The 25,390-nt window shown below is 35.1% G+C and overlaps 1 protein-coding gene across 2 annotated transcripts in view; it reads right to left on the reverse strand.

The window, feature by feature from the left end:
* Positions 1–25,390, reverse strand: part of TOPAZ1 (testis and ovary specific TOPAZ 1) — a 59,256-nt gene that overhangs the window by 7,242 nt on the left and 26,624 nt on the right. For both annotated transcript variants that reach the window (XM_088831991.1, XM_088831990.1), the window contains exons 7-17: positions 24,268–24,353; positions 23,424–23,549; positions 20,896–20,959; positions 16,124–16,275; positions 15,827–15,919; positions 13,585–13,700; positions 10,239–10,305; positions 8,994–9,168; positions 8,195–8,295; positions 5,507–5,672; positions 35–199 (exon numbers count right to left, since the gene is read on the reverse strand). In XM_088831991.1, the coding sequence (XP_088688117.1) occupies positions 35–199; positions 5,507–5,672; positions 8,195–8,295; positions 8,994–9,168; positions 10,239–10,305; positions 13,585–13,700; positions 15,827–15,919; positions 16,124–16,275; positions 20,896–20,959; positions 23,424–23,549; positions 24,268–24,353 (1,311 nt within the window). The remainder of the gene's footprint in view (positions 1–34; positions 200–5,506; positions 5,673–8,194; positions 8,296–8,993; positions 9,169–10,238; positions 10,306–13,584; positions 13,701–15,826; positions 15,920–16,123; positions 16,276–20,895; positions 20,960–23,423; positions 23,550–24,267; positions 24,354–25,390) is intronic.

The following is a 25,390-nucleotide window of genomic DNA, read 5'->3' on the forward strand; positions in this document are numbered from 1 at the left end:
AGAGATAATTAAGCTAGACTTTGAAAAAACATACCTTGAGAATTTTGAAAACCTGGTAGATTTTGCAAAACTTCAAATGTCTGTCTGTAAAGACTCTTTGCTAAGATTTCATGTGCGATTGTACAGAGCAGATTATGCCGATTGAGCACATCCAGTCTATCACAAGGCCATACTGGTGTATTAATGATCCACTCGGACTCTTACAAGAAGGAAAAGTACAAGTACTTTACACCATGAAAATTACTTAACAGTATAATCACAACTAATGTTTTTAAATATCTTTCAGAGAAAGTGGCAAAACTTAAATATGCATACTCAGAAAGATAACCACAGCTCAGATTTATTAGAAACAATGCATATAGTGATGATTAGCATCCTAAGAAGATGCAAACTAATGACCATTGTTATTTTAATCTTTTTACTAATTCTTCATTTTTCTAAATGTACTAATCAGTTATTGATTCTGAAGTTAATGATTACTTTTATATGATGTTTAAGATTATAATGTGTATATGTTATACTGTAATATATTATTTGTGTGGACAAATTGAACAATTTTACAGTAAAGAATACATAATTTAGTTTTGGTATTCTTGGGGAACAGCTTTTCCCCACAATATCTGCCTATTTAAAATTTTTTAAATATTTAAATATTTGCTATGTACAAGTTAACATCTAACATATATAAATAATAAAAGCATAATAATAAAATGAACACTTAGGTACCCAACACATAGCTTAAAAAAAAAAAGAGAGTTATTACCTATATTGAAGTTCCTTAATTTCTGCCAATTTTCACACTGAGAAAAACAATGGCAGACCGTAGTACAAAACACCAAGGTGCTAACATGGTAGAAATGTCAGTATTTTACTATTTACCTATTTCCCTCAATCATTATACACAGGTTGGGACACATAATGAAATGCTGTTATATAACATTCAAATCACTTTTCTGCATTCTTTTTCAACTGGGCTAAGAGCAGGAGTTATGCTTTTGTGGCCTTTCCAGCACGGTAAATAAAGAAAGTATTACAGAAAGATTTGGTAATTCAAGTATACAATGCCAAAATAAAGCCTTAGGTATGGAAAAGAAAACTTTAATAAAACAGGAGCTTGTTTTAAAATTACTAGAGCCCATTTGACTGGCAGACTTGATTTATACTACCTACGAGGCAACATTTTACAAATATTAGTGCTCCACAATTACTAACTCATTTATACAGACACCTTCATTAACCTGCTCATAAAGTGATTAAATCAATAATGAAGAGAAATACTGGAGAGACTAAGAATATGAACTAGTAACTCACAAAAGAGTAAGTACAAATGGAAACAAAAATAGTTAAATTCTTTAACAAGCAATTAAATGCAAAACAACCAGTGAATATCACTTTTATCCTATCAAACTAGCAAAGAGATAGGAAAAATAATAATTAATATTCAAAGGTTGTTTCATAATAACTTCAAACGCTGGTGAGATGACTATAATTAGCACATTTCTAAAGGTGTAGAGTGCTTCTGAATTCTACTCACATATTTAAAACCTAGAATGGAATATTCAGAATAGCCAGATTAGGGTTTACCTAAAGTGCACCAGTTTGTCAGATAACTAAAAACCATGAAATTGGGCAGTAACATCTGTATTGTCAATGTACACCCATGGCCCTAACAGGACAGGCTGTATAGATGGTACCTATGCAATAGTTCCTCAAGGATTTTTCTCACAAAGGGAAGCTTTCTAATAAACTCAAAATAATTTGCTGCAAATCTGAGTGGTACCAAGGGCAAATATGCCAACATTTACCAAAAAGCTTTAAACTGCCCTTACCTTTGCCCAGCAATTCCACCAGAATTTATCCTAAGGGCATAATAAAGATTTAGCAGGGATGTTTAGAAGGGATTATTGTTTATCATAGCAATTTAAAAACCAGCTAGTTCAAGAAAAGTGGATGCATGGACATATCTATGTATCTGTGTTTATCTATATTTGTTCATAAGATGGAAAACTACGCAGCCCATTAAGTGATGCTGGAGAGGAACATTTCCTTTTACAGAAAAATGTTCAAGGAAAGACTGATGCCTAAACAAAATGCAAGGTATAAAAAGAGTCTGTATAGCAAAACTACGGTGTTATTTTTAACATCGGATGGGTGGCTAAATAAGAAGTTTTTTATCATCAGTTTTGCTTATCCATCTCTTATTATTTCTCTATGATGACTAAATATTACTTACATAAAGGCAATAAAAGTTACTTTAAAATTTAAGAGCAGTTTCTCAACAAATAGCGTAACTTTTTTTAAAACAAAAATTTGTATTCTAGAATGTTAAGATACTTATTTTTCAGCCTCCCAATCTTGATTATAAAATTGTGGTTTCAAGGTTTTTTTTCCTTTTTTTAAATGCTGGTAAGGGTATAAGGCAAGGTAGGAATTTGTCGCTCATTTGCCAGGAAACAAGGTGCTGAACAAGAGTTTAAAATGTGAGAGTGAACACATGAAAAGTCAAAACAATGGAGCACTTCTCACCAAAAAGCCTGCTGCGCAATAAATAAAAACATGTAAAATATTCTAGTTCTCAAATGAAGTGTATGTAAACCCCTTCTTTAAAAAGTTTAGTAGGTAATAATTGCACATGTTTTTAAAAGGAAAAAAATATAGGAAAAATATGTAAGCTAATCTGCCTCTCATCCCTGTCCTCCAAACACTCAATTCTTCTTCCCAAAAGCAACCACTATCAACAATTTCTTATGCATCCTTCTGCAACTATTTTAAGGGTATAAAGCAAATATGTATGTATCTATTAAAAAAAATTTTTTTTTAACACAAATGGTAGCATACTGTGTACACCATTCAGAACATTCCTTTTTTTATTTGGTAATAAATCCTGGAGATCATTCCAATGAGTATTTGTGCCTCTAACTCATTCTACTCCATCATCTGGCTGTTACACAGCTTCACTAACTGTTATATCCTTAACGGACACTTCAGTTATCTGGAATTCTTTGTTATCATTGTTGACGGTAAAAAAAAGAGATTTCACATAACTTACGCTGCATACCTTCAAATATAGAAATAAATGTGTTTGTAGGACAAATTCCTAGAAATGGAGCTAATAAAGGAAATATGCATTACTAAATTTTGACAGATATTTTGTCAAAAAGCTCCTAAATACAATCCATGTGAAGGTTCATTCCTCTATACCCTCAAAAAAAGCTTATCACTAAACTTTAATCTTTGTTGGTCTGACAGGTGCTTAGGATTTTAATATTTATTTCTCAGTTATTACAAGTGAGATCAAGCCACTTGTATTTCCTTTCTTGACAATGGCCTGTTAACTGCAGAACCCTTTGAAGAAGAAAAAAGTTCTGGCAGCAACTTAACATACTTCTGTGGATCATTTTTTAGAAGAAATAAAATTTTACTCATGAAAAATGACTTTCAAATGAAAAGGTCACTGCAAAAGAAAACCGTGTGTTGATCATTGACAGAATTTAAAAAGATAACCTAAAAATTGAAACATCAAAATTGTAAAAATTCTAAATCTCCATAGCCCACTCCATACCCCTCCCATAGACTCTCCCAGAATCTCCAGTGAGAGAAAGACTGGTTAGGCAAATGTTCACCTATACCCATTTTTACCAACTATTTTACCCTTTCCATTTCTTACCACATTTTTTCTTTCTCATGGAGCTTGTGAGCTCTTGCTTGCATTTTGCTACTTCCTCTTTTTACAAACATTCTATTTTGTATTTGTATCTTTGTATTTTGTGTTGTACCTTTCTATTTTGGTTAATCTTTCTCCCAGGAAACTTCACTGGCTATATTTGTTAAGTTGAAGAAAACCTTTTCCAACAAGCTTTTGATCACAAAGTCACATCACAACCTCTATATTCCATAAAATATCAGCATTCGATAAATGCAGGTGTTTTATATATAGATAAATATGTACATATGGTGGTTTTGTGTGTTAGTGCAAAAGCTTTCAAGTTTATTTACTTATGGGTTTATTCTGTCTTCTACCTAAACTCTGAGATTCTTGAGGTTTCTTCATTTTTTTTTTTTTAAACAAGAGGGTTTATTTCTCTCTCATGTATAAGAAGTCCAAAAGCTGGCACCACCTCTGGTGTTCACAGCACTGAGTGGTTCACCAAGGACTTCATCTGCTTCATCTCATTAGATCCTTGTAAAAACGCTTGCTTGTGACACTCATCCCAGGTGCTCTTCCTTCCAAAGCACCAGCTTCTTTGTAGTAACTGTTTCCATTCTATGTTGCTGTTCCTGGTCACCGAACGGGCTTCTCTCCCCTCGTACCATACCTTTTCTTAATGATCCAGACCCTTATCAGCTTCATTTACATATATAGCAACTCTGAACACTGGGAAAATACATCACAGATACAGGGTTAATATCCATAATACGTGGAAAGTCCTGTGAACAAGAGCCAAGGATATCACTCTGGGACCCAGTGGGCTGCGATAAATTGGAAATTACCTCCAGTTGTCAGTCATCTTGTTATAGACTTGTGAATGGCGGCTTCCACATTCCTGGGCCAAGAGTAGTCATGTGTGGCAGTCACAGGTCTTTGTCATCATCAGGCTGGACGTCATCACTCACTGGTCCGATGTTGCCACTGAATCACACAACAGCTGCTCTCGCTTTCCTTCAGGTGGTCGCTCGCTCAGCTGTGTCTGACTCTTTGTGATCCCATGAACTGTGTAGCCCACCAGGCTCCTCTGTCCATGGAATTTTCCAGGCAAGAATACTGGAGTGGGTTGTCATTTCCTTCTCCATCTTCATTCTTATTTATCCCATTTTATCAAATAAAATCTGCTTGATGATCTAAGTAGCCAAAGCTACATTAGATGCTGTGCTACTACTTTGCTCTCTAAATTATATTTACCTCATGCCCAACTGACCCTAGTTGCTTCTGCTGGCTTAACTGCATTGTAATTTCTGTTAGATGAATTGACTTACTAGGGAAAACAAGATTTATTGTCTTGGTTTGGAGTCAGCTTGTCGGCACATGCAAAGATAGGGTTTATATAGATTGCAATTAGTATTTCCCTGCCTCAGCAGCTGAAGCTTGGGCTCTGAAGCTGGGCTGTCTGGGATTAAATCTGGCCTCCACATCTTACTTGTTATGTCATTCTGGGCAAGCTGCTTATTGTCTCCAATAAGATTTTCTTATCAGTAACATGGGGATTGTAATAATTTGAAACTCACAGGGTTTCCATGAAGATTAACTGAGATAATCAGGTAAAGCATTTCTATGGTGCTGAGGCCAAAGTAACAACTAACTTTTCAACAAAGGTTCATACAGTTTCTCTTTAAAGCTAGGTTAACATTCTCCTTTCATTTTACACAACAATCTTTCCTACCCACATGAACACTAGAGGCTTAGGCCAAATTATCACCCACCATTTAATATCAACTTGAGGTAATTACAAATCTAAGAATTTATAATAAGCTTACAAAATATTTCATGCTGGTATGTATCAGAACTTACCCCTTAATACCCAAATGGCACCATCTAGGCTTCCACTTTTTAGAAAAATTTCTGCTGCAATATTCACAATTTGACATCTCGGTGCTAACTTCTCAGGCCCTATAAGTCCTTTTAAACTTGTAAAATGTATTTTTAATTCATATAGTTTATCTAAGACTTTCCTTCCCTAGAGAAAAAAAAAAGAACACTGTTTGTCAATCATTTAGAATATTAAAGAGATACAAAGTCACTGAAGATTATATAGAAGGTAATTATGCAATTTGAACCATCATTCGAGACTGATGGCTATCAAACTGCTTCAAGACACTCTCCTTAAGCCCTTTCCAGCTCAGCCCTGAAAACAGAAAGGGAAGGCGAGCAAGCAGGACTTTGCCTCATTAACCACTGGGCCTCCTTTCAGTGGATCTCCCTTCATCTGTTTTAGTCAGTGAGCTTCCTTTTTAAGACTCCATTTGGCAAAAAGATTTCATGCCTTAAAGTGGAAAACTACCCATTATATGTTCCTGCTCTTCTTATGTTGATCATCCTGAGACCCAGGAGGGAGAGTCAATGAAAAGAAGATAATTTAATAAAAAATTGAGATAAAGAATGACAGTGGGGAAAAAAGGGGATAAAACTGTTGGCTGAAAATTGTTTTTCTGAGTCAATAGGCTAATAGTTTCACATAGTCTACATAAAGACTGTCTCTAGGGTAGACATTAGAAATTGGACATGTGTTATTATGGACATGTGTTATTATTTCCATTAGGGTCAGCAAAAGTTTTCTATAAAAAGTAAGATAGTAAATGCTTTGGGCTTTGCAAGTCACATTTGGTCAGCTGCATATTCTTTTTGGTTGTTTTTAAATTTCTATGTCTTTAAAAATGTAAGAAACATTCTTAGCTCATGAGTAATATAAAAATAGGCTGTGGGCCAGATCTGGCTTTTAGTTGACAGACTCTTGCTTCATATTATATTACATGCTATTTTGAGTCAGATGCATATTATGATGTCAAAGTACTTTCAATCTGACTGCATTAAATGAGTGCATTTTTCAAGGGATACCTTAAGTTTAATTCCAACAGTTTTACTTTTATGTTCAGAAAGGAAGTTTTATTAAAAATTTTCATTTACATTTCATTAAAAATTCAGCTAAGTAAGATAATAAATAAAATACTCATTCTGAATAAGATAGTGAACATTTAAAATTAAAATATAGGCACAAATTCACCAACCGCTTATATCTTAAAAAAAAAACCAACCAAATATAATTAAAATATACTCTGAAATTAAAGCAAAATCAGTCTGAGTTTTAAAAAGAACTTTCCTACTAGGCAGTCCTCAAATTCTCAAGCACTAAATACCCAAGAAATTAATGCTACGATAGACCTCAAGCTAGATTGTGAGAATGGGGACAAAGTACATTTTATCCAGTCCAGGTCTGTCAGATAATAAGCGCTCTTGAAGAGCTTGGAAACTGGAGATCTTCTGTACAATGATTATTTTAAAATGTTTGTCTTTAAAAAATTTTTGAATTTTGTACATGTGTGACCATGTACACATTTAATGTCCTTAAATATTATTTCAATTGTGAAACAACCTCTTTATAAAAAAGAAGGAAGTGGGGAGGGAGATAGGAGGGGGTTTCAAAAGGGAGGGGATATATGTATACCTATGGCTGATTCATGTTGAGGTTTGACAGAAAACAACAAAATTCTGTAAAGCAATTATCCTTCAAAAAAAAAAACAAATTAAGAAAAAAAGAAATGTAAAAACAAGAGAATCGAGAGGGAGGAAACCACCTGCATTTGACTGCATAGAAATAGACCAGTATAAGAATTAAAAAAAGAAGGAAGAGATAAAAGTATGTTTTAATAGTTGACTCAACAGCAACCTCACTCTGCACTATCCTACTCTCCATATCTCAGCACTTCTCTCCCTACTCTGGATTTTCCTGTCCTTTACTTTATTGACTCCATCACTCTACCTGCACCTTAGGGAAGTATACCTCAGGGAGTACAATATGGTCTAGAGTTGCTATACTGCTTCTATGATGAGCTAATCTCAAAGGTAGACATGAAGATACCAACAGTGTTCCAGGGAATCCTAAGAAGTAATTTTAAAGGAGTTCTATTAATTGTATCTTGGGCTCATCTTAAGAGGCCTTCCAAAACTGTAATACTACCAATACTCAGGAGTTGTCAAAATATACTGAATTGACAGGTGCTTCAAGTAAAAATGTTATTTAGCACAGCTTCCAAAGTATTCCCTATACTGAGATTCTTCTTAGTAGTCAGTCTCATGCCACCTCCTTTCCACATGTTCCTAATACACCACCTAAGTGAAGTGAAGTGAAAGTTGCTCAGTCATGTCTGAATCCTTGCGAAGAAGTCCATGGACTTCTCCAGGCCAGAATATTGGAGTGGGTAGCCTTTCCCTTCTCCAGGGGATCTTCCCGAACTAGGAGTCAAACTGGGATCTCCTGTATTGCAGGTGGACTCTTTACCAACTGAACTATCAGGAAATATACCACCAATAATATACCACCCAAATATATCACCTAATAATTCACTTACTGTCTGAGGCTCAATTTTCCCCCTACAGTGATAATCAGCAAAATTTTAACTTTCAGGGTTAACTTATATTCTATACAAAAATGTAAAACGAACACTCTACAGACCAAGCCAAAACAAAAATTTAGTGAAGTACCTTGGCCCACTGCAACAGCTTGTGATAGAAGTACATAGCACTGATTCCGATTCTTCCCAGCAAAGTTTTATCTACTTCACTATTCTGCGGATCTTTGCTAACTGGAACACAAAGTAGATACACGGAAGAAAATGAAATAGTCACTTTGAATGATGGAAAAGGCAAATTTAATATGGAATTAGTGATACTACCACAAAGACCAAGTGTTGGCAAACTACAGCCCATGGGCTGAATCTGGCCCGTGGCCTGTTTCTGTATAGCCATGAGATTCTACGAACGGTTTTTACTTTTAAAGGGTTGTTTGAAAAGAAAACTATGTAACACAGATCATATGCTGTGTATGAAACACCTGAAATATTTACTATCTGCTCCTTTACAGTTTGCCATCCCTGACAGAGAATATAGTAGTGAAGGGCTCACACAGACACACACACACACACACAGAATTGCAATAGTGAAGATGGTAACAATGATCCCCAAATTCAGATTCTCTCCTATAATTTGGTATCAACAGTTTTACCAATCTGAATGAAAAGAAAAATAAGAACATGAAACATCTGATATACTGATCTTTTATCACTTTTTTATCATTATAATTTAAATTAATAATAAATAGATGGAAAAATTTATAAAGAGAAGAAATAGTATCTAAAACCTGCAATATTAATTTATCTTCAACATGGAGACTATTAGGAGCTTTATATGTTTTGAACACTGTGCCAGTCAATCTATCAATCAATAAGAAAGAACACGGTATCACCCTAACAAGCAGTACTCTGACCAAAACAGCAGCATTTACCTGCTTCAGCAAATTCACAAAATGGAACACCTGGTCGCTCTTCTTTATAGTCTTTTGTTAGTGTTTCAGCAATACAAGCACAAAACCTCTGGAAATCTGCAAATTTTTCACAGCTCATTTTTATGTTAATGTATACATTTCCCAATTTGGTCCAGTCACCTTTTTCTTTACAATGCTATGAGAATTATTAAAAACAAAACAAAAAATATAAGCTGTCATTTATGCAAACATATTATGGGGAAGGCACATGTAGGCATTACATAAATTAATAATACGTGATGTCTGCAAATCTTATATAAGCTTCCTGGCAAATGTTGTAACAGCAGTAACATGTTACTGTACAATTTGCTTTTCTGACCATGGCAAAGCCTGTGTAAGTTCCAGATGTCAACGTACACTTGTTTTAATTATTTAGTTCCTAATGTACTTAATGACATCATCCCCAAACCTGGAATACATGGTGGAGATCGGTTTTCGGAGAAAAGATGACCAGCAGCACGATTTGAGCTGCCTCCACTAATACATTATTTTATTACTGTTAGAGACTACATTTTACTATTATTTGGCCATTTGTGATTTGGGGCCCACATACAATTTTGGGCATTACATATCTTCTACAAAAGGACCTACAAAGTAAATTTCAGTAAACTTACTATCTTACTGTTATTTTCTATTCTAAAGTAAAAGTTTTCTATACCAACAAAATATACTGTTTCAAGGACATAAATATTAATGTATACTAGATCAACAATTATTAGAAAGAGTATAAAAATGATCTTAAATTAAAAAGTCAAGTCATCCTGAAAGTCCTCTATTTCTTATTCAGACTTTAAATGCTTGGAGAGTACACAGTGACCATGGCTTTACCCTGTCAGGTCACATACTGTCTATTTAATATGATCACCCATGGATCATGACAAGAAAGCCAACTCACTCATGCACTGAAAGAGTCCACCTAGTTATAAGAATTAAAAGCCAAGTTATTGATTACTATAGCTTAACATATGTTAATTTTAAACTGAACAACTATGTCTAGAATGATTTTTAGAATAGTTCAAACTCTAGAAATTATGTTTGCAGTTGAAAGCATTAACTTGTAAAAAATTAAACTTCTTTTCCTTCTCTTCTTTGTGAAACAGCTGCATCTGTAAACCTTTTTCTAAGATTGGGTTACTATTCAAAGTTTTTTTGTTGTTACTGGTTTTCAGAGTTCCCAGCTATGTATTTAAAAGATGAGCATCATACCTCTACTTCATTCAAGGCTGCCTCTAAGTCACATTTCCAGTTCTTTTTCAATTGCCTCATGCGTAACCTTTAACAACAGAAAAGGGTTAATAATGTTCACTCCCCCAAAGTCAATATTGCTCCTAATTCATTTGTTAACTTATACCTAAAAGACTGGAGAAAGACAGTAATATGCTATAAAAATTCTTTAGCGCTGAATAAAATGGTAATTGCACAGTTACCTTAAACTATTTCCTCCTGAACCACAGGCAATGAGGAGGAAAAACAATTCCATATGAAACCATATTTTCAGCCCAGCTTGAAGACAGAGAATGTCAAAGCTTCAAAATAATTGTGAATACAAAGAGGAAAAAAAAAGACACCAAAGAAATCCTAGCACTCGCTCTCTACTGCTCTCACTCCACCCTCTGCTCCAGAAGGACATGAGGCAAGCAAACACAACCACAACAAACCAGAGCAAGCAAACAAAAAGTATCTGTAAGGGGAGAACCTCAGATGGAAACTAGCAGAAGGACCTAACAGTGACTAAAATCACCATTACAAAGTCCACACAGAGTTTGAAAATGCTAAGTAAAAAAAGCGGGTAGATGAAAACACAAACCACACAGAAGGAATTCAGAAGTTTGTATGATTTGAACACAGCAAATGTGAAATGCATGGATAGCTTCAGGGACAGGGAAAAAAACAAAAATAAAAGGAGAAGTATGCTTTGGCAACTAGGAAGAGAAGAAAGGGTGCAAAGAGGAGGGTGCCAATAAATTAAGAATACTGTAGAAGAGCCAACGATGGGGTCAATTTTGGTAATTGGTCCCAATGTTTTATAAATTATTCCAGAGCATTAAAAAGGAAGGACAAATTCCTAATTTTTATCCATTCATCTGTTGATGGTCACTTAGGTTGTTTCCGATGTCTCGGCTATTATAAACAGTGTTGCTCTGAACACTGTGGTGCACATATTTTTTCAAATTAGAGGTTTCATCTTTTCTGGATTAATGCCCAGGGATGGGACTGCTGGATCATATGGCAACTCTATTTTTGGCTTTTTAAGGAATCTCTGTACTGTACTCCACAGTGGCTGCAACAATTTCCATTCTCTCCAACAGCGTAGGAGGGCACCCTGTTCTTCATGCCCTCTCCAGCATTTACTGTTTGTAGACTTTCTGATGATGGCCATTGTGACTGGTGTGAGGTGGCACCTCACTGTAGATTTGCATTTCTCTAATAATCAGCAATGCTGGACATCTTTTCACATGGGCCATCTATATGTCTTCTTTGGAGGAAAGGCTAATTAGGTCTTCTGTCATTTATTGACTGGGTGGGGTGTTTTTTTTTGGTGTTTTTTTTGATATTGAGTTGTATGACCTGTTTATGTATTTTGGAAATTAAGCCCTTGTTGGATGCCTCATTCTACAAATATTTTCCCCCAGTCTGTAAGCTGTCTTTCATTTTGTTCACGGTTTCCTTTGTTGTATAAAAGTTTTTAAGTTTGATTAGGTCCCGTTTATTTTTATTTTTGCTTTTATCTCTTTTGCATTGGGAGACTGGTCTAAGAAAATATTGCTACATTTTACATCAGAAAATGTTTTGCTTATGTTCTCTTCAAGGATTTTTACAGTGTCATGTCTTATATTTAGGTCTTTGAATCATTTTGAGTTAATTTTTGTACATTTTGTGAGGTAATGTTCTAACTTCACTGATTTACATGAAGCTGTCCAACACCACTTGCTGAAGAGACTGTCTTTTTTCCATTGAATATTCTTGACTCCTTCACTGAAGATTCTTTTGTGATTCTATATAAATTTTAGGATTATTTGTTCTAGTTCTGTGAAAAGTGTCATGGTTAATTTGATTGGGAACGCATTAAATCTAGATTGCTTTAGATAGTATGGCTATTTTAACAATATTAATTTTTTCCAATCCAAGATTAGTAGCATTGTTTTAAATCGCAAAATATTGGGGACAACTTAAATACCCACACATTGAATGAATAACCTGAAGTACATTCAAACAATGGAGTACTTTGCCTTTATTAAAAAATGACAAATTTCTCTCTAAACTGATTTAGACTAACCTCCAGGATATACTGTTTGAGTGAAAAAAGCAAATCTGAAATTCATTATATGCTACACTGTGTGTAACAAAGAAGTTGGTATAAGAAAATATATAAATATCTGCTCATTATAAGAGGATAACCCCAGAAAAATTGGTTATCTCTAGTACGTAGGTAGAAAAGGGGTGAAAAGGAGGAGGAAACAGAAATGGTAGAGTAGGATAAGGGGGAACAACATTTCTCATTGCATCTGTTTATACTGATAGTTGTAATTAACAGTAGTATTTCACATACTTTCCCAAATCAAACAGACTACGATGTGGGATACTGAAAATATAATACAAACAGTAACAAATAAATCTAAATGCTCTATAAATGAATAATCACACTGAATGGGTATGGGAAAAAAAAGGGAACTAATAAAACGGCATTAGAGCAAATTCACAGGGGCTCCTCAGGTTATTTTAATATTTTCACGACATCTGTCAGACACTGTCAAAGTACTATTGATTTGTTTGGATCTAACCTCTTAATAAATGCTACCGTCAATTTCTTTTGGCCTCTGAATACTAGTGTCGAAACTTCTGTATTAGAGGATCATGAGAAATGAAGTAAAGGTGGAAATGCCTCTGAAGGAGCTTTCTGGGCTTTCTCAAGGACTTTTCTGGTTGGTATCATTTGTACTTTATCAAATCTGAATTTGTTAAAAAGTTATGGTTCATTTAAACACCTAAAATTTGTATACTTTTCTCTATGTATGTGACAGTTTAATAAAATTTTTATCAAAGTCATGGCTTTCCTTTTTCTCAACACAGGTATGTTATGGTACTACTCTTGTAATTATTATAGGTTTTTTTTTTTTTAAGGCCTTTTGAGGCTCATAAGCTAAACAGAGAAAGCAAACAAGTCAGAGAAAGAATGAAGGAGAAAACTTAAAATATTTTATCTAGTTAACATGACAAGAAGTGAGTGAAAGAAAAAGAAGGATTAAAGTAATTTGAATACACGTAAAAGAGTGCATTAAGTAGAATTAAGTAAGCTGTGAAACAGAGCAAGAGAGTCTTTCCATTTGATCTGCTAGGTAGCGAGATGAAATCAGGTGATGAAAACGATTTGGTGAGGCTGGCCAGGAGGGTTAGCTAGAGGCAGCTGATGACAATGTGACCAGGCCATAGTCAAGAGGGGGATAAGGGCTTATGGTGGGCATATGAAGAATGATAAGTGCTTTGTCTTCATCCTTTTTAAGTCCCCACCAAAATGCATATATTTTAGTCCTAATTATAATGATTTTCTTACCTGGATTTCATTTCCAGAACTGCAGTTATTTCTCGCTTGGAAGCCTGTACTTGGTATAAAAGCTTAACAATATAGTTAAAGTGTTCTGGGTCAAGTACCATCCCAGCTTCAATGAGCTGTGGAAGAGCGTAAAGAGTAGTCATTCTTTTAAAAATGTGAAACCAATGTGTGTGGGAAAAACTGAGAGACTGATGGAAGAAGTGAAACATGGAGACAGAATTAAAATTAATTAAAAAATCTGAAGCATATTTTTCTTCAAATATTTGAGAACCACCATAAGACACCTTACATCAAGAATTTAAAGCAAAAATGAAAATAATACTTCTGAATTTAAACTTGAACATTAGCCCTTTTCTTCAAGTTATGTCAACTCCTTTATCAACTGAACCTCTTGCTTGGTACTAATTCTGTCTTTTAGTAAGTACAGCACCGTGGTTATACTGTATGCCTGATGACAAAATCCCTGAGATATATCAAGTTGAGGTTTTCTACAATGACTCTAGGTGATCAGTAATTTCTTCTTTTTTAAAAAAATTTAAATTTATCTATCTTCAATTTTACTGAGCTATATCAATAACTGACATACAGCAACTGTGTAAGTTTAATATATACAGCATAATGATTTGACTTACATATATCATGAAAAGATTACAATAATTTTAGTGAACATCTATCACCTCATATACATACAAAATAAAAGAAAAAGGAAAAAAATTTTCCTTGTGTTAAAAACTCTTAGGATTTACTCTTACCAACTTTCATATACAATATACAGCAGTGTTAATTATATTCATCATGTTGTATAATACATAGGGATTCCCCAGTGGCTCAGTCAGTAAAGAATCTGCTTGCCATGCAGGAGACCCCGGTTTGATCCCTGGGTTGGGAAGATTCCCTGGAGAAGGAAATTTGTCCCTCTCCAAAATTTGTGCCTTGAGAATTCCATGGACAGAAGGACCAAGGGGGCTAAAGTCCATGGGGTCACAAAGGGTCAGACACGACTGAGTGACACACACACAGTTCTTACTTCTCTTATAGCTGGAAGTTTGTACCTTTTACCACCTTCATCCAATTTCCAATTTCCTTACCCTCTGCTTCTGGTAACCAGAAATCTTATTTCCTTTTTTGCAAGTTTGCTTTTTGAAGTATAATTAACCTATAACACCATGTTAGTTACTGGTGTACAACATGGTGATTTGACATTTCTATACATTACAAAACAATAACCATGATAAGTTTAGTTACCATCTGTCACCATACAAAGATATTACATTATTACTAACTATACCATGCCATACACTTCATCCCTGTTACTCAATTCTTATGTAACTGGAAGTCTGAGTAATTCCTGATTCAAAAAATTTCCAGGCAAGTAATTTTGCCAAGTTTTGTAATGTGAAACTAGAGGTATTCACTGAAATATTTATTCATCTGCTAAAATGGTTCCAATGCTGCTTCCTAAAGAGAATGGGCGGAAAGTGGGTCTTTTTCCTGTTATAGGCCTACTCTGAAATGAAACGCTGAGTAGTACCAAATACTAAGAAATATTCAACAACAGTAAAAATTTTAATATACTTTAAAAAACGTAAAAATCTTTTTCTTTCTGCTATATGCCAAATACAAAGTTAACTCCTTGCCACCATATTCTTTGGCCTCCCTGGTGGCTCAGTGGTAAAAAATCCTCCCGCAACACAGGAGATGTGGGTTCGATTCCTGGGTTGGAATATCCCATGAAGTAGGAAATGGCCACCGTCTCCAGTATTCTTGCCTGGAGAATTCCAAAAGAGGAGCCTGGTGGGCTACAGTCCATGGGGTCACAAAGAGTTGGACATGACTTAGTGACTAAACAACAACCACCAACATATTCTTATCCATCTACCTTGTTTGGTAACAGTATCCTATTTATACAATGATTTGTGTATTTATTTTTGTTATATATGACCTCAAATCTTTTTGAAAAAGAAAATTTTCCTCAATCATTCTTAAGCAGTAGAGATAAGGATGGTTCGTGAATTTGTAAGAAGTCACCTGGCATGCTTAGAACTATTCAATTAAGGGCAAGGCCTGTTAGTCGCTGGAGTCTGTTTATAAACCCTACTTCAGGAGAAAAAGAGCATTTCTGAAAATATAATTCTTTGGTATAAAAAATGTGAGTAAAAGGCAATTTAAGAGTAAGCAGAAATCACTATTTTCTTGGTTATTCACTATTAGAGAATAATATGGATGAAACAAAAAATCATACCTTGCAAAAGATATCAATTAAAGCAGGTACAGCATTCCTTAATTTCATAGTTGCCACACATTCAAATATTTTTAGTAATATTTTCAGAGCAGGCTGGATAAAACAAAAAAATTACACTCATTTTCATGTCTTATTTCAGTATACTTTAAGTTTCTCAAATTTGTTTATGCTGAAAAACACAAGTGTTCGCTAGGAAGTATTTAACAAACAGAAATTTAACTGCTAAATATACATATAAGAAATGTATCAGAGAAATTAACTTAAAATATTAGAAAAATGTATTTTCAGGTTACTTACCAGCATCTTAATCATTATGCAGAGGTTCATGACCTGAAATACTTCTTTCAATAAACAGTGTTTGAGTAAAGAATTTAGAAGGTCATTTAATACTTGTAAATCAAAGTGTATACCTGGAAGAAACTTTCTGTAATACTCCATAAACATGTTTGCTGAAAATGATGAAATACATAGTAAAGTCATTTGCTGCTTTTAAGATATTCATCTTTCCTAAATTAGACAATTTTTCTATATTTAAAGATCAAGTAGCATTAACTCAATTTCTTAAAAGATACACTTCCAGTATCAGAAATATTTGATGAGAATATATTAAAGCAAAAGTTAAATGGCAACAACATGTCAACCAGGATGTTAGGTACTAGATTGGGATCTAACTCATGTGCTAGCCACAAAAAATAGGACCAAATTGCCTCATACATCATGGTTTCAATATGAAGTCTGAGGGAGCCACACTCTCAGGGGGACTTCAGGCAGTGGCCTGTTTAAGAGTGGAAGCAGACTACTTTGACACATACCCCTTCTTTCTGTTTTAACCCAATCAACATGTTGACCCTGGGGATATTTTTATTCTAGTTTATGATATCAACATTCTCCTAAAAATTATAACACTAATTAGTTTCTACTGAAAAACTGTTTCTTTAAAATTTATTTTTAAGAAATTATTTATTTTGGCTGTGCTGGATCTTTGTTGCTGCATGGGCTTTTCTTTAGTTATGGCAAGTGGAGGTTACTGTCTAGTTGTGGTGCATGGGCTTCTCACTGTGGTGGCTTCTCTTATTGTGGAGCACAGGCTCTAGGTACGGAGGCTTCAGTAGTTGTGGCACGTGGGCTCAGAAGTTGCAGTTCCAGGTCTCCAGAGCACAGACTCAGTAGTTCAGCTCATGTGCTTAGCTACTCTGCGGTGTGTGGGATCTTCCCAGACCACGGATCCAACCTGTATCTCCTGCATTGGCAAGTGGATTCTTTACCACTGGGCCACCAGGGAAGCTCTGAAAAGCCGTTTCTTAATGGACTCTTGAGTTACCTCACATTTTAGCTACTGTGAATAATGCTGCTATAAATATGGGTGTGCAAGTATCTTTCAAGACCCTGCTGTCAATTCTTTCATGTATATATCAGGAGAAGAATTGCTGGATCATATGGTAATTCTATTTTTAATTTTTTGGGCAACTGTCATACTGTTTTTCCACAGTACTGTATAATTTTACATTCCTTCCCATAGTGCATGAAGGTTTTAATTTCTCCACATCCTAACACTTTTTTCTTTTTTTGAGAGCAGTCATTCTAATGGGTGTGAGGTGGTATCTCCAGGTAGTTTTGATATGCATTTCCCTTAGGTCTGATGATGTTGACCATCATTTTACATGCTTATTGGCCATTTGTGTCTCTTTTTGGAGAAATGTCTCTTCAAACACTTTGCCTATTTTTGAATCAGGTTTTGTTGTTGTTGACTTTTAAGGGTTCTCTATATACTCTGGATACTAATCCCTTATCAGATATTAGATTTACAAATATTCTCTCCCATTCTGTGGGCTGCTGTTTCATCTTACTGATACTGTCTCTTAACGCGCAAAACTTTCCAATTTTCATGAAGTTCAATTTATCTATTTTTCTTTGTTGCCTCTGTCTTTGGTGTCATATTAAAAAAATCATTGCCAAATCCAATGTTGTGATGTTTTTGTCCTCATGTTTTCTTCTCAGAGTTTTATTGTTGTAGCTCTTAGATTACAGTCTTCATTTTGAACTAACTTTTGTATACAGTGTTAGATAAGGGTTCAATTTTACTGTTTTGAACATGGATACTTAGTTTTCCCATCTTTATTTGCTGAAAAGAGCTATCTAACTATTGCTGGTGAACTGTCTAGCATCCTTTTCAAAAACCATTTGATCATATGTGTGAGGGTTTATGTCTAGGCTCTCTATTCTATTCCACTGATTTATATGTCTGCCTTTATGCTAGCACCACACTTTTGATTACTACAGCTGTGGAGTAAGTTTTCAAGTTAGGAAGTATGAGTCCTCCTGTTTTTCTTTTTCAAGATTATTTCAGGACTTCTTGAGATACCATATGAGTTTTAGGATGGGTTTTTCTATTTCTACTGAGTTATTGGCATTTTGATAGAGATTGCATTGAATCTGCAGATCTCTTGGGAAGTAATGACATTCTAATAATATTGAGTCTCCCAATCTATGAACATGGGTTGTTGTTTTTGTTCAGTTGCTCAGTCATGTCTGACTCTTTGTGAACCCATAGATGCAGCATGCCAGGCTTCCCTGTCCTTCAATTCTTCCTGGAGTTTGCTCAAACTCATGTCTACTGAATTGGTGATGCCATCCAACAATCTCATCCTGTGTCATCCCCTTCTCCTCCTGCCTCTTAGTTTTCCCAGCATCAGAGTCTTTTCCAATAAGCTGGCTCTTCGCATCAGGTGGCCAAAGTACTGGACTTTCAGCTTCAGCATCAGTCCTTCCAATGAATATTCCGGGTTGATTTCCTTTGGGATTGACTGGTTTGATCTCTTTGCAGTTCAAGGGATTCTCAAGAGTCTTCTCCAACACCACAGTTCAAAAGCATCAGTTCTTTGACATTCAGCCTTCTTTACGGTCCAACTCTCACATCCATACATGACTAGTGGAAAAACCATTGCTTTGACTATACAGACCTTTGTTGGCAAAGTAATGTTTCTGCTTTTCAATACGCCGTCTAGGTTTTGTCATAGTTTTTCTTCCAAGGAGCAAGTGTCTTTTAATTTCATGGGTGCAGTCACCATCTGCAGTGATTTTGGAACCCAAGAAAATACAGCCTGTCATTGTTTCCACAGTTTCCCCATCTATATGCCATAAAGTGATGGGACTGGATACCATGATCTTAGTAACGATATTTTAACATTATACAGTCTTCCAATCTGTGAACATGGGATGTGTCTTTAATTTCTCTTTCAGCAATGTTGTGTAGATTTCATTGTACAAGTCTTTCACTTTCTTGGTTAAATTAGTTTTTAAGTATTTTATTCTCTTTCAAGCTATTGTAAATGGAATTGCTTTTGTAATTCCCTTTTCAGAGTGCTCAATTTCAGTGTATAGAAATGCAAATGATTTTTGCATGTTGACTTGGTCACTTATTAATCCTAACAGCTTTTTTCCCCTCAGAATCTTAAGTATTTTCTACATATAAGGTCATATCATCTGCGCACAGGCCACTGACTTCTTCCTTTCTGAAATGGATGCCTTGACTAATTGCTCTGGCGAGAACTTCCATCTCTGTGTTGAACTGAAGTGGTGAAAGCAGGCATCCTTGCCTTGTTCCTAATCTTAGGGGTAAAGCTTTCAGTTTTTTGCCACCGAGTACGGTGTTTACTGTGAGGTTTTCAGATGTGGTTTTTTAAATGTTGAGGTAGTTTCCTTTTATTTCTAGTCTTTTGAATGTTTCTTTTTTTAATCAATGAAAGGGTATTGAATTTTGTCAAATGCTTTTTCTGCATCAACTGAGATGATCATGTGTTTTTTTCCATTCATTCTGTTAACGTGGTTAGTTGGATTAATTTTTGTATGTTGAACCACACTGTATTCAAAGAACAAATTCCACTTGGTCATGGTCTATGATCCTTCCAATTCAGTTTGCTAGTTTTTGTTGAGGAATTTTGTATCAATGTGTTCCCTCTTCTTCAATTTCTGGGAAAAGTCTGAGAATTGATATTAGTTCTTTAAATGTTTGGTAGAACTCAACAGTGAAGAGTTCCTTCTGGTATATGCCAAGCAGTAGTAGTTTCACACAATGGTTTTAATCAGACAACTTCTGGAAAAGATATTTTATGTGGAAATTCAAATATCAAACAGATAAAAATGAAACTATGGTTAAATATGGTAATGGGGAGTCCCACCTTCTCAGTATTTCCCCCTTGTGAACTTGTCAACTTGACAGATATTAAAGCTTGGTCCCTTCCTTTTGGGACTCACAATGCAGTAGGGGGAGATGTGAACAGAGAATGGGATGAAGCTGTAGAGTCAGATAAGGGTGTAATGGAGGAGATAATCCTATTTTCTATGACTAGGCTTTGAAAGATGAATAGGTCTTTGTTATAGGGAAGTGGGATAAAAGAAAGGGATCCTGGGTAGAAGAGCAGTGCCTTCTCTATTACAGCAGAGCTTCACCTGTTTACCATCTGAGCCACCAGGGAAGCTTCCCTGATAGCTCAGTTGGTAAAGAATCTGCCTGCAATGCAGGAGACCCTGGTTCAATTCCTGGGTCGGGAAGATCCTCTGGAGAAGGGAAAGGCTACCTACTCCAGTATTCTGGCCTGGAGAAATTCCAAAGACTGTACAGTCCATGGGGTCACAGAGTCAGACACGACTGAGCAACTTTCACTTTGGTTTGCTTAGGGAACTTCACAGAATGATTGATATGCATCAGCTACAAGGGACATGTGTAAAAGGATGAAGCTGTAGGGAAGATTCAGTTTCTGACAGATCCCTTCAGAAAGATTTTAAGCTAATTAACGACATCCTTTTTCCTATCTTACACCTGTAAATAAAATTTCTACATCATGAAAATATTAGTATGTAAGGGAATTACAATGTTACATGGATTAAAATTTATTAACCAAAATGCCACACTTATTATTAATCCTTTCTAAGACCAACAGAACTACTCTAAGACACTCAGTTTTCATACTCAAAAGTATTGAATTTACTTTTAAACCATGAGGACAAAAGCATATTGTTTGAAACACCTGCATTAATGATTTTATGGTAATCATTCTACAATCTGATACCTGCACGTTGTAGCAAACACAGCTCGTTGATGCTTATATATTTCTTAAACACATCCATACAAACCTGTAAAAGTCATGAAAAATGTAAAATTACCTTTTCATATTTCATAAAAACTATACAAATTTCAGTCCTATCTTTTTGCTTATTCTATTTTTTTAAGTCAATTTAAGGCAATGGAATAAAGAAGCTGATGTTAGGTTAACTAAGATTGGAAATGCATACTGAATTTATTACAAAACCCTTATTCAGAGAAGCTGTCAGAGTCAAGGAAACAAAGTCAATCAGCTGGAGAAGGGAGGGATTCTTTTACTGGTACAAGGAAAAACATGTTGACCAATGATTAGCAAATAGATCCTATAAAGAGACTCACTCATACACAATTAGCAGATTTATGACAGTGATACCGTAACACAATGGGGGAAAGGATGGTGTTGGGTCAGCTGGAGATCCACATGGGAAAAAATATGTATCTAGACCTTCTTCTCACATCCTAAACAAAACTTAACTCTAGATAGCTTAAATTTCTAAATGTGAAAGATAAGACAACAAAATTTTTAAAGGAAAAACATAGAAGACCATCTTAATGATCATGTTGTTGTTTATTTTTAAGTTGTGTCTGACTCAATTTTGAGACCCCATGGACTACAGCCTGCCAGGCTTGTGTCCGCTGGATTTCCCAAGCAAGAATACTGGAGTGGGTTACCATTTCCTTTTCCAGGGGATCTTCCCAACCCAGGGACAGAAACTGTGTCTCTTGCATTGCAGACAGATTCTTCACTACTGAGCCACCAGGGAAGCCCCTTCATGATCTTAGAAAAATTTTTTTCAATAGTGTGTAAAAGTCTTGAGTTTGAGCAAGCTCCGGGAGTTGGTGATGGACAGGGAAGTCTGGTGTGCTGCGGTCCATGAGGTCACAAAGAGTCAGACATGACTGAGTGACTGAATTGAACTGATGTAAAAAGTCAACACCAAAAAAAAAAAAAAAGTCAACACCATAAAAGGAAAAAAAATGGATAAGATTAGAGTATATAAAGATTAATAATTTTATTTACCAAAAGACACTTCTAAAAGTGTAAAAAGGCTTGTTGGTGGAAATGTAAATTGGTACAATCATTATGGAGAAAAATATGGAGGTTCCTTAAAAAACTAAACCCAGAACTACCAGATGCTCCAGCAACCCATTCCTGGGCATATACCTAGAGAAACCATCACTCCGAAAGATACATGAATCCCAGCATTCACTGCAGCTTTATTTACAATAGCTAAGACATGGATACAACCTAAATGTCCAGTGACAGAGTACTGGATAAAGATGTGGTGCATATATACGATGGAATAATACGCATCCATAAAAACAATGAAATAATGTCATCTGTAGCAGGAGGGATGCACTAGAGATAGTGATCATACTAAGTGAAGTAATTCAGACACAGAACTACAAATATTATATCACTTGTATGTGGAATCTGAAAAAATGTTACAAGTGAATTTATTTACAAAACAGGAAGGGGAGGAGATTGGGATTGACATATATTCACTAACAAGGACCTCCTGTATAGCACAGGGAACTCTACTCAGCACTCTGTAATGACCTATATGTGAACAGAATCTAAAAAAATTGGTTATAAATATATATTACTGATTTACTTTACTGTATACCTGAAACTAACACAACATTGCATATCAACTATATTCCAATAAAAATTTAAAAACTAAAAAGTAAAAGTGTGAAAAGGCAACTTGCAAAGTAGAAAAAATTATCTGCAATACACATATTCAACAAAGAGTTTGTATCTGGACTATGTAAAGAATTCTTGAGATGGATAAGAAAAAGACATCCTCTAGAATACAGATGAAATATTTAGATATTTACAGGAAAGGGATATTCAAATACCCAACAAACATTCTGAAAAATGCTCAACTTCATCAATAATGAGGGAAAGCATCACTGCCCACCCACTAGAATGGCTTAAAATGGCTGATAACATCAAGAGCTGGTGAAAATGTAAAGCACCCAGAACTCTCAGACCAAATTAAAAATGTAATTTGGTAAACCACTTTGGAAATTTATCTGGCAGTATCTAACTAAAATTGAACATATGCAAACCTTTTGACACAATAATTCCAGTCTCAAGTATAACCCATAAGAATGGCTATATATGTTTACCAAAAGACACGCACAACACTGATGGCATTACTACTGTATTTATCAAATTTAAAAGCCATCCATCAAAAGTCGTATTTATCAACAAAATAAAATTTTCTATACTCTACAATGGAATAGTCAACATTATATAGCAATGAGAAAGAAACATCTACAATTAAGTTAAAAAATACAGATGAATCTCAAACATGTTGAGCAAAAGAAGGTAGAAACAAAAGCATACAGAGTGTATGATTCCATTTATATAAAGCTCAAAATCAGGCAAAGCTCTTATATCAGGATTTGATGCAAATCTGAACTAAAACCATATGACTGAAATGGTTACTGAAACAATCTCTACTTCAAAGACTTAACATATTTTACCTTTTCATCCCTTTGCTCAGGAACGTGAGCAAACTTGCATTGTGATCGCTCACAGCCACGTAACGTATTAAAATGAAATTTGCAGTATCTGTGGGGTATCATCAACCCTAGTGGCTTCTGGAACACCTAGAAAATTAGGCAAATTCCCTTTCTGTGTTAATTGTAAAACACTTAACTGCAATCAAGTTAGAAAGCATTTGAAACAATCAGAAATAATATATGTCCAAAAAAAGTATCAAGATAAATTGTTTGCTAACTTGATTAAAAAACAACTCCAAACAACTTATATTTTAAAAAGTTATGATACAATCAATTTAAAGTTATTTGTCTGAATTTCTGCAATTTCATTTAGTGTAAAACTTATAGTCCACCAGTTACTACTGTTTTACTGCACACGGCTTTAAATGTTTATACTTTCATTCCTTGTCATGTGCCTGCCCTTTTTAGTTTTATAAAAAGTTACTTCTACTTTTATATATGCTTATTTCAGATGCATTTGTTAGAACTGAAAATTTCCTTCGCTTTTCTAATTAACAGAAAAAAGGTAATGAGTGAAAGTTATTTACAACAAGCTTTTCCTATCAACTGCTCCTCCACCACAGAAAACTATTCATCCTATCATTTTCTGTTTTGGATATCTCATCCCTCCCCTGCTCCTCCACCCTTAAACATGTTATATTGTTTGTGAATATCCTCTAAATTGCTACTCATTTTCTGTCCCTTCTCACCAACCCCATTTAAAATCAATAAAATGTCCAGAACTGCTTAAATAAGGAAATAAAACCAGAAAGCCCCAAAGTATATGCTTATAAGATCATCATTATTTTTTAAATAACACACTTACCCCTACATTTTTTTCCCTCTTAAATATTTCACAAATTTCAGGATTCTGCAGCTTTAGGAGAGAATGTTTCCCTGGAAATCTGAAATCTAGAAATGATTAAGAATGACATTACATTCCAATATGTTATAACTTATGCCTTTCCTAATAGTGGAATAGACTACTACTATCTGTTTTAACATTTCACTTTGGACTTCTTGTGTTCAATTCACAGGCTGTTGCCAGTGGTATAGTTCTGTGAAATACACAATAATTTACACCTTAGGTGTTCCTCAAGGATGTCCAGATCTGAATTTAACATTTTAAAATCATTATAAGCTAAAGATACTTTCTTAAAAGCCTCACATAGCAGCATTGAGTACTACATTCAAATGATCGTTAAGTTAAACAAATATTACACACAATAAACTTTTCGTAGGGATGAAAACTACTGACAAACCTAGGTGTTGTGGACTAAATTGTGTCTCTTCCAATTCACACGTTGAAGCCTTAACCCCCAATGTGCCTTTGTGGAAGTAATTAAAATTAAATGGGGTTATAAAAATGAGGCTGTGAACTGACAGAAATCAGTGTCCTTACAGAGACATCAAGAGTGAGCTTTCCCTCTCTCTTTCCAAGCACATGCACCAAGGAAAGGCCAAGCGAGGACTTAGTGAAAAGGCTGCCGTCTGTAAGCCAGGAAGAGAGCCAGAAACTGAGCCCTACCAGAAACTTGATCTTGGACTTCTAGCCTCCAGAACTGTGTGAAGTTAGTATCTGTTGCTTAAGCCACCCAGTCTGTGGAATTTTGTTATGGCAGCCCAGGCTGACTACTATACCAGGCATCATTATTCCTTAATGTTAGTCTCTTAAAATGAGAATTATGACATTTAGAAATTATTTTTTCTAAAGATAACATAGAAATTTTTTTTTTTATCTTAAGTCATTTCAGTTTTTACTTTGGCTGCATCCAGATATAATTTGGGACAAGTTGAAGTTTTTGCTGCACAGCTTTGCAGTACTTTTCATGGTGATACCTGTAAAGCTTTTAAAAACATGTGATAATCATGGGCTTGCTGCTATAGGACACAAAAGCAGGCAGCATGAGGGCAGAGATGGCAGGTAGGGAAGAGTTAGGTGTGAGCTA

Source organism: Moschus berezovskii, chromosome 24, assembly GCF_049115385.1.
Source record: "Moschus berezovskii isolate FMDL1 chromosome 24, NW_MosBer_1.0, whole genome shotgun sequence".
Taxonomy (NCBI): Eukaryota; Metazoa; Chordata; class Mammalia; order Artiodactyla; family Moschidae; genus Moschus; species Moschus berezovskii.